General features: G+C 44.0%; 2 protein-coding genes across 3 annotated transcripts in view; both read right to left on the reverse strand.

Moving 5' to 3' along the window:
- ZC2HC1C (zinc finger C2HC-type containing 1C) overlaps positions 1 to 12,131 on the reverse strand; it is a 65,019-nt gene extending 52,888 nt beyond the window's left edge. Inside the window, exon 1 of one of the 2 annotated variants that reach the window (XM_067028068.1) lies at positions 12,062 to 12,131. The gene's annotated coding sequence lies outside the window, so the exon portion shown is untranslated. Of the gene's footprint in view, positions 1 to 5,789; positions 5,849 to 12,061 lie in introns of those variants that run through there. The other variant, XM_067028069.1, reaches the window with a different exon arrangement.
- EIF2B2 (eukaryotic translation initiation factor 2B subunit beta) lies at positions 10,222 to 16,957 on the reverse strand. The gene is made up of 8 exons (XM_059055894.2): positions 16,711 to 16,957; positions 16,471 to 16,591; positions 16,182 to 16,330; positions 15,057 to 15,220; positions 13,936 to 14,031; positions 13,181 to 13,318; positions 12,062 to 12,128; positions 10,222 to 10,784 (listed from the first exon to the last, which is right to left on the reverse strand). The coding sequence occupies exons 1-8, from the start codon at positions 16,871 to 16,873 to the stop codon at positions 10,627 to 10,629; spliced, it is 1,056 nt and encodes a 351-aa protein (XP_058911877.1). The 5' UTR covers positions 16,874 to 16,957; the 3' UTR covers positions 10,222 to 10,626.
- Between the last annotated feature and the right edge of the window lie 235 nt (positions 16,958 to 17,192).

Genomic DNA, 17,192 nt, shown 5'->3' on the forward strand with positions numbered 1-17,192 from the left:
TGCTGGGAAAACTGGACAGGTACACGTAAAAGTATGAGATTAGAACACTCCCTAACACCATACACAAAAATAAGCTCAAAATGGATTGAAGACCTAAATGTAAGGCCAGAAACGATCAAACTCTTAGAGGAAAACATAGGCAGAACACTCTATGACATAAATCACAGCAAGATCCTTTTTGACCCACCTCCTAGAGAAATGGAAATGGAAACAAAAATAAACAAATGGGACCTAATGAAACTTAAAAGCTTTTGCACAGCAAAGGAAACCATAAACAAGACCAAAAGACAACTCTCAGAATGGGAGAAAATATTTGCAAATGAAGCAACTGACAAAGGATTAATCTCCAAAATTTACAAGCAGCTCATGCAGCTCAAAAACCAAACAACCCAATCCAAAAATGGGCAGAAGACCTAAATAGACATTTCTCCAAAGAAGATACACAGATTGCCAACAAACACATGAAAGAATGCTCAACATCATTAATCATTAGAGAAATGCAAATCAAAACTACAATGAGATATCATCTCACACCGGTCAGAATGGCCATCATCAAAAAATCTAGAAACAGGGGCTTCCCTGGTGGCGCAGTGGTTGAGAATCTGCCTGCCGATGCGGGGGATACGGGTTCGAGCCCTGGTCTGGGAAGATCCCACGTGCCGTGGAGCAACTGGGCCCGTGAGCCACAGCTACTGAGCCTGCGTGTCTGGAGCCTGTGCTCCGCAACAGGAGAGGCCACGACAGTGAGAGGCCCGCGCAACGCGATGAAGAGTGGCCCCCGCTTGCTGCAACTAGAGAAAGCCCTCGAACAGAGGCGAGGACCCAACACAGCCAAAAATAAATAAATTTTTTAAAAAATCTAGAAACAATAAATGCTGGAGAGGGTGTGGAGTAAAGGGAACACTCTTGCACTGTTGGTGGGAATGTAAATTGATACAGCCACTATGGAGAACAGTATGGAGGTTCCTTAAAAAACTACAAATAGAACTACCGTACGACCCAGCAATCCCACTACTGGGCATATATCCTGAGCAAACCATAATTCAAAAAGAGTCATGTACCAATATGTTCATTGCAGCTCTATTTACAATAGCCAGGACATGGAAGCAACCTAAGTGTCTATCAACAAATGAATGGATAAATAAGATGTGGCACATATATGCAATGGAATATTATTCAGCCATAAAAAGAAACAAAATTGAGTTATTTGTAGTGAGGTGGATGGACCTAGAGTCTGTCATACAGAGTGAAGTAAGTCAGAAAGAGAAAAACAAATACCATATGCTAACACATATACATGGAATCTAAAAAAAAAAAAAAAAAAAAGGTTTTGAAGAACCTAAGGGCAGGACAGGAATAAAGACACAGAAGCTGGGACAAAGTGAGAGAGCGGCATGGACATATACACACTACCAAATGTAAATGTAAAGCCGATAGCTAGTGGGAAGCAGCCGCATACATAGCACAGGGAGATCTGCTCAGTGCTTTGTGACCACCTAGAGGGGTGGGATAGGGAGGGTGGGAGGGAGGGAGACGCAAGAGGGAAGAGATATGGGAACATATGTATATGTATAACTGATGCACTTTGTTATAAAGCAGAAACTAACACACCATTGTAAAGCAATTATACTCTAATAAAGATGTTAAAAAAAAAAAAAAAAAAAAACCTTCACGCAGGCGCAAGCCTACAAGGGTCGGTGGCTGGAGCTGGCGCCCCAGGCGGCCCACAGCTCCAGAGCCTCCGCCTGCCCATGTGGGGAGCTGTCAGCTCCAGCCCGGCTCTGTCACAAGCTTGTTGATCATATGAAAATTCTAGAAACGGGTCCCTTGACAAGACATCTAAACGTGTTGGGACTGGATTTGTGGGGGCTGTACACGTGATGACGTAATGAAATTCCAGATTCAAGTGGATGAAAAGGGGACGAGCGTGGACGCCAGGTTTAAGATTTGGCTGTGGTTCCAATTGCCTCCAGCCAGTGAGCCACCCCGTGGGTAAAAGGGAACGGGCGGAGGAAGACTTGACCATCAAAAGACGGACATAGGGACTTCCCTGGTGGCGCAGTGGTTGAGAATCCATCTGCCAATGCAGGGGACACGGGTTCGAGCCCTGGTCCAGGAAGATCCCACATGCCGCGGAGCAACTAAGCCCGTGCGCCACAACTACTGAGCCTGCGCTCTAGAGCCCGTGCGCCACAACTACTGAGGCTGCGCTCTAGAGCCCGCGAGCCACAATTGCTGAAGCCTGTGCACCTAGAGCCCGTGCTCCGCAACAAGAGAAGCCACTGCAATGAGAAGCCCGCGCACCGCAACAAAGAGTAGCCCCCCTCGCCGCAACTAGAGAAAGCCCGGGCGCAGCAACGAAGACCCAACGCAGCCAAAAATAAATAAATAAGATTAATTAATTAATTTTAAAAAAATACCCACGGGCATAGCCAATGAACTCTCCTTCCTCCTGTGGCTGCACTGTTCCCTGCTGGCTGAAGGTGCAGCCCAGGCCGCCCTGGCGGATGACAGGTTCTTGGAAACAAGAACCCAAGCGGGCAGAGGCGGAGAAGAAAGGAGCCCTTGGCGAAGAAGCCTCTGCCAGGTCGTTTCAGCTGTTTGCTTCCCCTCTCCCACGGTAAAAGAGCTATGGGATACACACATGTGCTGTTCACAGTGTGGCTGAAATGCCAGCAAAATACACAGTTTGTTCTGAATCCTGTGGTTTCTTTCAACCCACATTTATCACCTTAACCCAGTTCATGTATATTTTGAATTATGTATATGATCTCAAAACTCTAGTCAATAATGAAGTCTCAAGTTCTGGTAGTCCACGAAGTGCACAAATATCTGATTTCACCTGAATCTATTTTGGGGAAGATTACCAATAGAATGTCTTGGTCTGATCATTTGATAGAACCAATTATTGTACATAAAACATATGTGCATATATATAAAAAATAAAAGAATGTAAGACAAAAAAATAAATAAACCCCCTTTCAGAGACTGATACTGTTCATATCCCAAACCAGTAAAATGGTGAAAGTACTATGCACTTGTTTTAGAAAACATTTTTTTGTACTTAAGTATCTCTATGTGAAAGCAATCTTCATATCAAAAATGCAGCATTGGGGCTTCCCTGGTGGCGCAGTGGTTGAGAATCTGCCTGCTAATGCAGGGGACATGGGTTCGAGCCCTGGTCTGGGAAGATCCCACGTGCCGCGGAGCAACTGGGCCCGTGAGCCACAACTACTGAGCCTGCGCGTCTGGCTCCTGTGCTCAGCAATAAGAGAGGCCGCGATAGTGAGAGGCCCGCGCATCCCGATGCAGAGTGGCCCCCTCTTGCCATCACTAGAGAAAGCCCTCGCACAGAAACGAAGACCCAACACAACCAAAAATAAATAAATCAACAAATGTGGGGTTTTAAAAAAAAAAAAAAAAGGAAAAAAGAATATTAAAATAGTTACTTTAAAAAAATGCAGCATTTATTCTTTCAACCTAGCCAGATATATTCTCTACACTTTTTCAGGAGATAAATGTTACTTTGGTCCCTTTCCAATTGTATCTTGGTTTCATTACAGTATGCCTAACTAATGGCCTCGTAATTTCATTTGGGACAGGGACTGATCTTTCTGCAGATGCCTGTTATGCCACTCTTAATCTGTACTCCCCCTACCTTTTTAGATGACTTGATTGCTGGTTAATAAGACTCAAAAGACTAAAGTCCTATAAAGGAAAAAAAGAAAAAGCAAACAAACAGCTGGCAATGTTTTTTGCATCTGGGATGCCATACAATGAGAAAGATGTTGCAATGAGAATATCTACTTTTGTATTTCCTGACCAGCCTGCTCCCACTGGTCTTTGTAGCAAATGGAATGATTTTCTTCGTTTTTTAATACAGGAAACAAATTTGTGCTTATGGGAGAAAAAATTCGTTTGCCAGCAGCCCTGCAGTGAATCTCACGGGAGTGATGAAGTAGTACATTCACAGAAGGTTTAGGGAAAGCCTTCACTGGTTTTCAAGGGGATCCTCGTAGATCCTTGTGGAATTATGTAATTGGAACCCTGAAGAATAGGCACTACTGGCCTTTATTCTTCTAAATACGTATAAGTGGTTTCATAGACTGGGAGGTCTAGCCTTAGAAAGGAGGGTATTTACAGGGGCTCAGCCTCCAGGCCCGGTGGGGTGCCATGGCCTCTGGACCTCTGTCTCCCCTCTCCAGAGCTACATGGAGGTCAGCTGTCCTGGGAGTTTTAAAAATCTTTTTAGGTCAGACCAATCTGTAAGATTTTTAAAAAGCGTTACGATACCTCTTATGTTAGGGTGATGGGGTGCGATTTCACAAGGTCTTGCTAATAATCTCAAACCCCGGTGTTCTTGAGAAGAGCAGAGGTCTAGAAAAAGTTCTCAAAAAATCATGTAACCAATCATCCTGCCCAGCCTGACTCTAGCAATGCAAGAGATAATTATCCTATCTTAATAATTTATGAACTCAGTAGCATGTATCAGCATAAAACCAACCAATTAGCCAAAATTATCTAACATTACTTTTATTGCCTGTTCGGGTTCTGTTTCATTCTGTTTTGTTTTTTAACTCAGCTGCCATAAGAGCAGAGATACATTTAATCTTCAAACACATGACGGTAATCATTAATACCTATATGGTGTTTTAAGGTTTACAAATAATATTTGCATAACTTATTTGAATTTCTTGGCAACCCATGAGATAAGGTGGTATTATTCTCCCCATCTTACAAAGTGGGAAAATAAGTCTGAAAAATATTCTCTAAGATCACATAGCTAATAAGTAAAGTGGAGAGTGGTATCCAAGTTTTCTGGCTCCAAGAACAAGAATACTAGCTACCTTTTTTTTTTTAAGATTTTATTTTATTTTTAATGTTTATTTATTTGGCTGTGTTGGGTCCCGGTTGTGGCACACGGGCTCTTCCTCACGGGCTCCTCTAGTTGTGGTATGTGGGCTCCAGAAGGTGCAGGCTCAGTGGTCATGGCACACGGGCTCAGTTGCCCCGCGCGCGGCACGTGGGATCTTAGTTTCCAGACCAGGGATCGAACCTGCGTCCCCTGCATTGGAAGGTGGATTCTTAACCACTGGACCACCAGGGAAGTCCCGAAACTAGCTTCCATTTACTGAGGGCTCACTATATACCAAGTGCTTTGTACACATGATCTCTAATCCTTACAACAGTCCTCTTAGGAAACTAGTATCTCTCTGTTGCCATGAGACTGCTAAACCTCAGAGATGTTAACCAGTTTGCTGAGATGGAGAATTCCAGCCCAGGTCTATAGGACTTCACCCTGCACACATTCCCATTATTACCCACACTGCCCTATATCTTTTTAACTTATTAGGGGTTTATCAGTTTGTAAACTTAGTGGTTTAACTGTACTTGATTCTGGTTAGCGGAGGCTTTGTTAACTTGAGAGTAAAACTTGAGAGATGAGATGTGTAACGAAGCTATTCTTAACGAGTTCCTTTGTCAGTAACACTCATCAGAATTGTATTGAGAAATAAAGGTGCACACCTTCAAGCTTAGCTTCAGTCAGGGAGAGAGACGAGGAAACTAATGATAGACAAGGTGACTTCCTCTAAGTGTAGGGATCACCGAGTTACAGCTATGTCTTTATTATTGAAATAAATGGAAATTAACAATTCTACCGTCAGAATTAAGGCTATATAGATGGCAATAGGAGCTAGTATCAGAAAAGCTTAAGGCAAAGCTTAGAGTGTAGGCTAGAAGGAAAAGGAGAGTCTGGGGAGGGGGCTAGGGCAAAGTCCAGAACCCACCTGGGGATCTGGAACTCCATGAGCAGTTGAGAATGGAGAGGGTCTAGCAATCAGACTTCAGAGCAAGGCAAAAGGTCAGACACAAATGAGCAGCTGGGATCTGAGCCTAACAGATAGTAAAAAGAACAAGGTAACCAAAACAGGTCAGAGCAGGAAGGGGCCCAAGGCCAAGTTCTAGAGATGTGCAGGGGGCTGAGGAAGCCATGCCAAGCAAGAACAGATGCAGCCCATCAGTCCCTAGACGGCACTGACAACCAGGCTCAGCCGGAGCTTCAGGTGGGGGCAAGTACCGGCGGATCTGAAGGAAGGGAAGAGCAGTTTCTGGCACAAAGAACCAGACTCTCCCTACCTGTTTTCCACTGAAGTGCACCTCCTTCCATCAAAACCCTTCACAAGAGCAGTCTAACAATGAGAAGTGACTGGTATGTTTGCCACTGTATATCGTGACAATTTTCACCCCTTCTCAGCTGAAGTTGCTCATCAACAGTGAGATGGCAAAACGGTGTGCTCAAAAGAGAGGAAAAGCAAGCCTGGGAAACCAAAAATCTGGATAATCTTCACGAAATAAACCCTTCCTCCCTTCTATCTCTCCATTTATTCATTTATTTATCATTCAGTAACATTTAGTGAGTCCCTTCTAAATGTATTGAGGCAGGAATTGTGGAAGAGATAAAGAAAAAAGAAGTTATCTTATGGTTTAGGATTTTTCAAGCCCTTGAATCACTTTTAACCCATGCCCGTTTGTCACAGAGCACTCAATCTTATCCAGAAACATCTGATAAAGTTCAGGGCACCTGATCAAAGCCTGTGGGAATCTGAGTGTCTTACATACTGCAATCTATCGAGCCAGCAAGCTAGCATGACTCAAGTAGCGGTGTGAAGAAGCTGTTTTTGGCCAGACTTTCCCTGTACAACTTGCCTGACTAAACAACTTACTCTAAGGAGCAGCTAATCATGATCAAAAAAAAAAAAAAAAAAAAAAGGGTAGTTTGGAGTTAGCTCCTGCTATTAGTTTATCATTACTTAAGTATTTCATGACCCCTTTTATAGTAGTTAACTGCAGAATTTTACATATAAATTAAGAATCTTTGGAATTTTGTCAAGTTTTTAAGTAGCTTCCTTCTTCTCCAGGCAGGTCTTAATTTTGAATGTTAACTAGGGACTTCCCTGGTGGTGCAGTGGTTAAGAATCCGCCTGCCAATGCAGGGAACATGGGTTCAAGCCCTGGTCCAGGAAGATCCCACAGGACGTGGAGCAACTAAGCCCGTGTGCCACAACTACTGAGCCTGCGCACCTAGAGCCTGTGCTCCACAAGAGAAGCCACCACAATGAGAAGCCCGTGCACAACAACGAAGAGTAGCCCCCACTCACCACAATTAGAGAAAGCCCACGCACAGCAACGAAGACCCAACACAGCCAAAAATAAATAATAGATAAATAAATTTATAAAATAAATAAATAATGTAACTAACATGCCTGCAAAAACACTACAGAAAGGCCCCTTCTTGTCAGCACAATATTTAATTTAAACATTAGGCGATCGTCATTTCAAGTGCGGTTAGGCTTGAAGGCAGCCCTCTGCTGTGTGTTGTGAAGACTGAAAGCTTAGACTATAGCTCTTTATTGGCTGTAATCGCTTAGCCATTGCACAACATCCTGGAACAACTGTTTGGTGAATGAAAGGATAATCCAAAGCAAAGTAGACGAGATAAAAAAAACACTTCCAAACCACATTTCAAAACAGCTCCTTTGTGTCAACTAGATGCATGTCTGCAGAGGGAGTTTTTGCAAGGACAGGTGGAGTGTAGGGCGTTTACAATAATTACATCACCATCTGGTATTATCTTTATGGCAAAGCATTCTGATGTACTGAGTTCTACATAGGTGGTATTACAGAGTCATGGAGCTCAACGGTGGAACTGTGAGCCTGGCAGCCTTCATAAACCCAAAGACTGCTGCAACAGATTACTTTGAGAAATTGTTTTGAAGCACATCTGTGAAACTTATGATCTTACGAGTACCGGCATTTTTTTCTTTGAGGTATCACTTTACACTTCAGTTTTTCTTGGTAGAGTATTTTTCAGAGACTTCTCTTAAGAGGCTATGTTGGGAATTTCTATTCCTTATTTGGGTTCCAGGAATTGTGCCTTTCCTGCCCTCTGTCCAAATTGGAAGACATAAACCGTGGGAAAAAGCGTCTTTACAACTGTATTGAGTAAGTGATCTAACTTGGTTTATTTAGCATATTCAGGAAGACTTCCATGTCCATGGAATCCTCTATTAATTCTCCAAGCTACAAGTTTTTAAATGAGCTTCTGGATTCTGCTGCAAAAGCAGGGGTGGGAGGCAAGCCCAAACAAAGGCTGATAAGGTAGGAAGCTGACACAAACGCCTTAGCTTGTCCCTGTTCAGATCAGGTTCTCCCTTTCCAATATTTACTCTTCCTCAACTGGGAAAAGGGAGAGAGAGAAATAGAAAAATTAGGCATATAAACAGCTTTGTGGGATTTACTTGACTGAGGTTGTAAAGAGTACGCATTTGTGCAGTTCTGTTCTAGGCACTGTAAGTGTTGACCAAAGAGACAGCCTCTACCCTGGTAAACTTCGTCCATCTCAGTTCTGCCTGGGCAGGATGTTGGTGCTAATTTTAGACCCAGAGACCAAGATGCACAAAGGACAAGTATCATAAAGCACTTTTGGAGCCAGAAACAGATTTAAGTTCCTTGACTCACTGCTGCTCTTACGCCAGAGCACATGGTCGTACCCAAGTGAGCTGCCGTTAAGAACTGGTGCCTTCAGAGGAGACAATTGCTCGAAATTGGTAGCTATAAGCCACTTCACTGAGAAAGCGAGGGGTCTTAGATACTTTAAGAAATAATTGACAGAGACCTAAGTGAGCCAGGCTCTTCTGTGTCACAGAGCTTTTAGGTCAGTCCTTTAGACTGACCCTCTTCAGTCTTGCTTTTTCCCTGTCTCAGGGAGGATAAGAGTCCTAAGGAAAAGATCTGCCCATGTCAAGTAGCTAACAGACAGCAGAGGCCTTTCCCTCATCGTCTCTCTCTGGCCAGTTTATCAAAACAAGGTTATCAAATGTCCTGTTAAAATCCCTTGGGTTGCTTGTTAAACATGCAGATTCCTAGAACTTCCTCCCGTACCTCATAGACACTGCTGCAAGTGGCAGGAGGCCGGCTTTGTGACAAGCATCCCGGGGGGTTCCCCCTGCATACTCAGTGGACCTTGGACTCCTGTTTTGGACCAAACTTCCAAAACATGGCATCCAGATTATCTGGATAACCTGGGGAGACTTTTTGAAAACATAATTACTAAAGCAGTACACATAAAAAAATAGAAATATACAAACACACTAAATAAAATTAGAAGCTGTCCTCCTTCTTGTCGTTTGGTGTTATTCTTCCAGACTTTTATCCTATGCATGCATATATTTTGTTTTAAGGAAGTTAGTTAGGGTCCTATCATGTAGATTGCTCTGCAGCTTGTTTTCCCAGCTTGATTTTGGTTTTATACAGAAAATAGACTTGCTTACAAATCTTTCCCATTCATTAACACAAGGGTCACCACTCAAATGCCTACAAGGGTTCGGCAGACAAAATAAATGAGTTTAGTGGGCTTGGAACTGCAGAAAACTGGGGGTTTTCCATTTAATGGATTTAGAAGCTTCCCAACTATAGCCAAATGCTGCCATTTGGGAATGTGGACCCAGAGTTGCCAAATCTTCAGAAGAAGCAAGAAATCTGAATTTGTTTAATGTGTAACCTCCAGATTTTAAAATACTGGTAAATAATTCAAATTAAATACTAGATGAACCAGCCAAAATGTCTAATCCAGACACTGATCTCAAGCCACCCTTTGAAACCTCTGTTGCAGTGTATACAAAATGTTCCATGGTACATGATACTTATTTTGAAACCTGTCTTGTTTTTAACTAACAGAATACAAAATGCTATATTGCTGGACACTTAGGCTCTGACATTACAGCTGCTATAATGGACATTCTTTTCTGTGTCTTTGTGTGCTTGTAAAAATAATTCTAGAAGACTCAAAATTGCCCTGGAAAAGGTTGTACCGATTTACAGTCCTATTAACAGTACATGAGGGGGTCCTTTTCCGGGGCACTCTAAGCAGATTCCCACGTGCCATCCCAGAGATCAGATGCAGTAGGTCTGGGATTGTAGTTTCTTAAACTCCCAGATGATTCTGATGATCAGTGATTTTGGAACCACTGTCTTGGATTATTAACAAGTTGTTTGGGATGAATTCCAGTCAGTTATAAAGGAATCATAGATACTTTCATCTGCATTTCTGTTTTAGGCTGTTACCTCTGATTATTGCCCTCTATGAAAACACCAAAGGGCTCTGCTGCTGCTGTTGCAGGCACTTCAGTCAGAGCAGGACAATAAATAAACTGACTCAGGAGCCTTCGAGCAGCTTTTATTGGCACACAGCCTCAGAAAAGGCATGGTCGTCATTTCTGAGCAAAAACCTGTAGCCCAGCAAGGTCTTCAGTGGTGTGTTTAACGCACCACTGAACCAGAAAATTTAAGTTCCTGAAACAGACTCCCCAAGTCACTAAGAGGCTCCAAAATCAATAGGTCAAGCCCTGCTGCTCTGTTGAGACCTGAAAGGCAAAAAATAGTCCTGGATGGGCGTCCTGGTTATAGGATGACTGAAACAGCAGGGAACAGTATCAGTATCAAGTTTTCTCAGCCTGACTCCAGATCACTCCCCCATTACAAGGAAGACGTGTTTCAGCCGTGGCACTGAAGTCTCCACTCCATTCTGTGTTTGCCTAAGCAGCTTCTGCTTAGGACGAGTGGTGGTCATAGGACATGATCATCAGGGTGGTAGAGTTCACTCATCAGGCGGTAGATGTAGGAAGGTGCATTCCCACCAATGTTGGAGATAAAGAGGGTAATGAGCTCTGGGGGGACGTAGTCAAACACGGGGCAATGAACACTGACCTTCTCCAAGATGTCCCCTGAAAGGTAATCACACGAGCAAAAGATAAAACCAAACCAAGGTTCCTGTTCTAATAATTAAGTATCTTATAGATTCTAGGCTCAGTAATGCAAGTATACTCGCCACCCCAAGGAAGGGAAACTGCAGCAACATTGCAAACCAGAAGAGATGACTTCAAACCATGATACACCCTATGCTTATAATTCTCTAATGCCTTTCCATAGATAACCCTTAGAATAATATTCAAATTTGGGATTGCAACCTTCAAGATCTGGCCCCTCGCCACCTCACTACACTAATTATAGTTCATATTACTCTCTAGCCACATGGCCATCTTTTTCCAACTGGCTAAGCATGTACCTAACTCAGGCCCTTTGCACCAACACCTGGAATACTCTTTCCTTCATCTTCACATAACAGACTGTATTCCTTCAGGACTCAGCTGACATGCCATCTCATTAAGTCCCTTCTCCAGACTAAGGTAGTCCCCTTGTCACTTTCCATCTCATCCTTCGTATTTGTTTTCTTCCTAAAACATCCCATGACCTGACATATTCTTGTCTGTCTTTTGCAACTAATGTAAACTCTGGGGGAGCAGGCCCTATCTATGTTTTTCACTGTTATATCCCTAGTGCCTGAAATAGTGTTGGATACACAGTGGGTACTCAATAGTCATAAATATTTCTTGAAAGAATGAATGTTTGGATAAATGGTGAAGTTATTCAATTTCCAAGAAGAATCAGCACCCCGAGTACTATGCTTTGCTCCAAGAGGGTGTTAAAGCCCATGCGAACTGTTGATGAGGCAGCAGGCTCACTGAGCAAAGCTGCCTTCAGAATATGTGAGAGAAATGGACCCCAACACACAAAGGTGTCCAGGCTACAGGCGAGTTTCAGAAGTAACATTCCAGAGCCTGCTTTCTTTGGCAGTCACGTTACCAAAATGACTCCCTGCAGCAGCCGAAAACAAGAACATTTTATCACTGGGTTGTCGCCTGTGTCTCAAACAACTTCCAAGGCCAAACCCAGTCAGTGCTGGGTGATCCAACCCACCATGGCCCCAATAACTCAGCTAAAATATATTAGTTTTAGAAGAAAATGAATATGGATTAGATCAGGACCCCAAGCACTCTAAGATGCTAAAGAGAACAGTCCCCACAAGAAGTATGATAAAAAAAGCACAACCTGACAGCATTCAATCCCATTAGCCACCAAAACCAAAAGACCAAAACACACATACACAAAAACCCAAAACACACAAGTGCATGTGCCACATACATTCAAGCAACTTCTGTACCTTCTGTGAAAGGCAGGACTTCTTCAGGAGCCACAAACTTGTGAAATGAATCTTCTTCATTGGGGAACTGGAAAAGAATTAGGGAAAAAGGAAAAAAAAGAGAGAGAGAGATCTGACACTTCCACTTTTAGGTATACACCCAAGAGAAATAAAAAACATACATCCGCAGACATTTGATTTCAAAGCCTTACAGGAGCATTATTCACAAAAGCCAAAAGGTAGAAATAACTCAGATGCTTATCAACAGATGGATGGATAATTAAATTGTGGTACATCCATGCAATGGAATACTATTCGGCCACAAAAAGGAACAAAGTACTGTGCTACAACTTGGATGAAGCCCCAAAACATTATGCTAAGTGAAAGAAATCAGAAACAAAAGGGTCCATATTGTATGACTCCTTTTATGTGAAATATCAAAAATAAGCAAATCCATAGAGATGGAAAGCAGATTAGCAATTACTAGGAGATGGGGAGAAGGAGGAATAGGGAGTGATTACTCAATAGGTACAGAGTGTTTTTCTGGGATGATGCAAAAGTTTTGAAACTAGAGAGTGGTAGTTGCACAATGCTGTGAATGTAGTAAATGCCACTGAAGTATACAATTTTAAATGGTTAATTGTATGTTATGTGAATTTCACCTCAAGTTTTTAAAAAGTAGACACCTATAGATAGACTGATATGTTCAAAGCAAGTAGTTTCTATCACTGGTGAAATTACTCTTCACTTAGTAACTTCTTGTATTCCGGCTACAGAGGACAGTCCTTGGAACAAATAAAACCAATTCTATGTTTCTAGTTTCAACTTACTTGGCATTTTCAGAAATGGTGTCAGCGAGTGGTGGCAATGTAAACAAAGGGCCTTCCCCAACTGCGTATTGCCCTGACCTTACAATTTTGACTTCCTGAAGCTGACAGGTTGTAACTATCAATGGCTTTTCCTGGATCAAGACTTCTGTGGCTTTTTCCAGCCTCCACTGGGTCTAATCCATTGAGTAAATGCAGACAAAGAGAAGCCACAGAGTGAGAAGGTTGAAGGCCCAGAGTTCAGACCTATACCTTGACTTCCTTCTGTTGGCTAAAGACAGATGAGAGACCAGCTGGAGAAAGACAGACATACCTGTGGGGAAAGCTTGAACATAGGTGCACAGACGATGAGCGGGGTGGAATGGTGTTTTGCTGCCAGTGCTAGAGTATGAGTGCCTGTCACAGCTCTCAGGGCACCATTGGCCAGGATGGTCTTTGTGCCAATGATCACCTTTGGGACAGGAAAGAAAATGTGAGCCATCCTGGGAATAGAGCCCTAAACAGGCCATTAGGCACAAGAGCCTGAATGCTCAGTCTCAGTCTTGGTAAACTGGGGGGTCACACACTGCTACACCCAAGGGAAAGGGAGTCTAGGCTCAGACCACAAGTTCTAGCATAAAAGTGGGTTCGCAAGGGAAGAATGAACATAGTACAGGACAGGAAACTGCAATATCTACTGTTCTTAGCCCTGTCTTTCCTGGAAATCTATCTGTCATACCTCCTGAGAAGAGGGGAGCCTTTCTTCCACCATCCACCACCGCCAAGCTCTCTGAGCAGAAGTGAGAAGCCCTTTACCAGTTCCCTAGCAGCTGACACACTTAGCTTAGTCCCACTTAATTCTTTTCAATGCTTTAACCAAAATGAGGCTCCTACAAGTGAGGAACAATGATTCAGATAAAGGGTGAAACAAAATCAGTTAATAGATTAAAAAGGCCCATGTATTTTTAAAAGGTGCTAGAAACTTTCCTCTCTTCTCATGGATATTGGGGGTGGGGTGGGGGTGGAGAACCAACATTTTAGAAGTATAATCTTCATGAATTCGACATACTATAACCCAAATACACCCACCTTGTTGACTCTTGACATAACAGCAAAAATGGCAGCATCCGTCATGACAGTTGTCTCAATACCTGTTTTGGACAAATTGACTGCCATCTCATGACCCTGCAATAGGAGAGAAAGGCTGATGCTGGGAGGAAGAGTGAGAGAGAATGAAAGAGCTCTGGGGGATTATGTGATACTGGGCATATCCAGTGCACAATTTCCAACAGATAACTAACTCATCTGGTAGGTATTCTCTGGGAAGTGGGAGGAAGCCCAGGGGACTCTAATAAATGTTTATTACTCCCCAGCAGCACTAGGACAGCCACAAAACTGGAAATATGACTTGCTTGCATAATCCAGCAGAGCTGACAAGACAGATCCTAGCTCATTATTTTACAACATCCTTGCATCTTTACATACTTCCTTTTTTTGAGACCTATGATTTATCTAAAGATTGAGTGAGGTTACACCAAGCATCCTCAAGGTAATTTACCCTATTTTGATTCCTAAAACAACCAATATTTATCTTTTCTTGGGCCTAGCAGCTCACCCAACTTTCTTATTATTTTTTCTTTTTTTACCCAGTTCTATGAAAACATTTATTGAGCCTTTATTTTACATAAGTGAATACCGCTGATTCTCTCAAGGAGTTTTTAGGAGAGGCATATATATATATATACATATATATATATATACATATATATATATATATGTATATATATATATATATATATATATATATATATAAAACTCTAACATGCAGTAATAGATATAATAATAGAGGTACTGAAGTAGGAAGTAGTATAGAGCTAGAACTGATTCATTTTCTATTGGAAGGGTTGGGGAGAAGGCAGAGAAGAATAGCCATGAAAAAGTTTCCCAGAGGAGATGATATCTAAACTGGGTCTTGAAGGTTAAAAACAAAGGTTTCATTCTTTATATGGTAAGAAAAATATGTCACCCAACTTTCCTAAACCAATGTTTAAGAATGTTAACAGGATGAACTTGAAAATTCCGTTAGTGTTTTGCTTTGCCTTCTCACTGTGCCTTGCTTATCAATTCAAAGATGGCATGGAGCCCACCTACCCCTCCTTTATTCTCTCCTCATTTTAAATTTTTCTTAGCAACTCCAGCAGTCCCCGTACCTGACAGAAAGGTGCACACTCTGCCACGATGACATGGAATTTCCTCTTTCGGGCAGCCTCTTTGAGGAAGGCCTCCACTGTTCGGGAGAAGCCAATGGTCATGATCACCTCATTGGAGTGGATGTGCTCCAGAGCCTGGGCTGCGATGTTCTCCGTTGTCCCTTCTGCAAGAAGCCAGTTTTTCAAGGAAAATATGACACTGCCATGCTACAACACAGACAGACACTACACAAAACAGAAAGAGATGTGCGCCCTTCTCTAGACTGCCCACCCAGCAGACCCTGGTAACACGTGGTCAATGGACTTAATGTGGAATGTCACCTTTCCTTAAAAGCCCTGCTCCTCCACGATCTTCCACCTCCCAAGTTCTCAGCCTACCCTCTTGCTCAGCAGCACCCCTATTCATCAACTTACCACCCTCTCCCCTGCCGGGTCCCAACACCAGCTCTTTACAATTGACTTTGAAGACAATGAATTTAGGCAAGAAATGATCCAATTTGGGAAATTCTAAAGTGCTAAGCGTGGGGTAAACAGAGCTTCCTCCTAAAAGAACTCCTCCTCCAAAAGGTGGCCACAACACCTCCACCTGACAGGGAGGCCACGGTAGAAAAATTGTGGGGGGGAGGGGGGAAATTTGGAAGCAGCAGCTCAGTGCACAGACAGACCGGGCTTCTTCCTCCCCTGGGAACGCTGACTGCAATAAGTATCTGCAGTTCTCCCAGGTCACACAGACAAGGGGGATGGAGGTGGCCTGTGTGTATGTGTATGTATATGTGTATGTGTATGTGTGTCTGTATAAAAATTCAAGAGGAAGTTTAGTGAAGGAGGGTCTATCAACTGTGGTTTTCGGGGGTTCACCTTCTTTAAAATAAAAATAAAGCTCTTCCCAAATAGAGTCTCTGCCACAGTGGATCTGCAGTCGATAAGGGGTTAGTCTGTAAGGAAATGTAAAGAGGGTTATCTTAGTCTGCCACCTATTCCAACCCTTCCTAATCAGGATGAGGGCAAACTTCCGAGAACCAGAGGACTGGTTATCTCCCATCTCTGCTGATGAACAACTTCCAGGGTCTTCTGTTCCCTCATCTGCCTGCCACCTGTCCTGTCCACCTAGGGATCACGACTCACCCAGTTCCACAAGCAGCTCATTAATTGCTTCAATGATGTTGGACTGGAGGTGAGCATAATGGGAGCGGAAATCCTCGCTCAGGCCCCCGGATGTCAAGAGTTTGTGCAGGGACTCCTGCTGATCGCTCTCGTCGCTGCGTCCGTGGAGTCTATGGAGGAAACAAGACCCAAAGAGGGAGGTGGGGAAGAGATGTGGTCATTAAGGTAACAACAGCTGCTCAGCTCCAATAAAGGCTCCATGCAAAAAGCGTCACTGGGTCCAACCCCCGGCCCAGGACGTGGGCCTGACCTGCCATACTCCTCCCGGATGATCCTGAGCACTCTCCGCACCATGTTGCCCACAGTGGTCTCTGAGGGTTGAGCGGCCGTCATCCTCCGGCCTTCTCTGCGGATCAATTCCATCAGCTCCCCTGTCGTCCAAAGAGAGAGGGTAAGAGCGGCAAGGGCGCGGTGGGGCCTGAGCGACTTTCCGCCCGCGGATCGGAAACGGAAAGTGGCGAGGGAGGCGATGGAGCTAGGCCTGCCTCACCTGCATTGCTCCAGCGGTGGTCCGTGATGATCCGGCGCAGCAGCCCCAGGGTCTCCCGGGCCATGTCCTCGGAGCTGTGCCGCCCACCGCCCCGCTTCAGTGCCTCCACGAAACTCTCGATCCTTTCGGACAACTCCGAGCCCTTGGCCTCAGCCCCCGGCATCTCGAAAGGAGCCGCCTCGCCGGCGGAATCCACACCTGCACGACCTCCAGGCTTGCACTTCCGGGGCAGGAGAGGTCGGCTTCCGCTCTGCGAGGAAGACTCCAGTTTGGGAGACGGCAGGGCCACGCCCCCCGCTGTCAGATCCCGCCCCCCCACCTGTCAGAGCCAATCAGAGACTTGGAGCTCGATTTGTTCAGTTACGGCCGAGCGTCCGCGCGCCTCCGGGGTTGGAGGACCGGAAGTGACCTTTCCTGCCTCCTCAGACGCTGAAGACATTTCAAGTGAGGCCTCAAAAGGGTGGCTAGGCCAGTTGTTGTGG

The sequence above is a fragment of the Kogia breviceps genome, chromosome 3 (genome assembly GCF_026419965.1).
Source record: "Kogia breviceps isolate mKogBre1 chromosome 3, mKogBre1 haplotype 1, whole genome shotgun sequence".
NCBI lineage: Eukaryota > Metazoa > Chordata > Mammalia > Artiodactyla > Physeteridae > Kogia > Kogia breviceps.

Bases quoted from the DNA above. Each gene is read 5' to 3' on its own strand.
- EIF2B2 (XM_059055894.2), bottom strand. From the start codon at position 16,873: ATGCCGGGGGCTGAGGCCAAGGGCTCGGAGTTGTCCGAAAGGATCGAG. The intron at 15,221-16,181 runs GTGAGTCGTGAT...GGCTTCTTGCAG, and splicing joins TGAGCTGCTTGTGGAACTGG to AAGGGACAACGGAGAACATC. The intron at 12,129-13,180 runs GTATGTCTGTCT...ATTCTTTTCCAG, and splicing joins TGTTCAAGCTTTCCCCACAG to TTCCCCAATGAAGAAGATTC.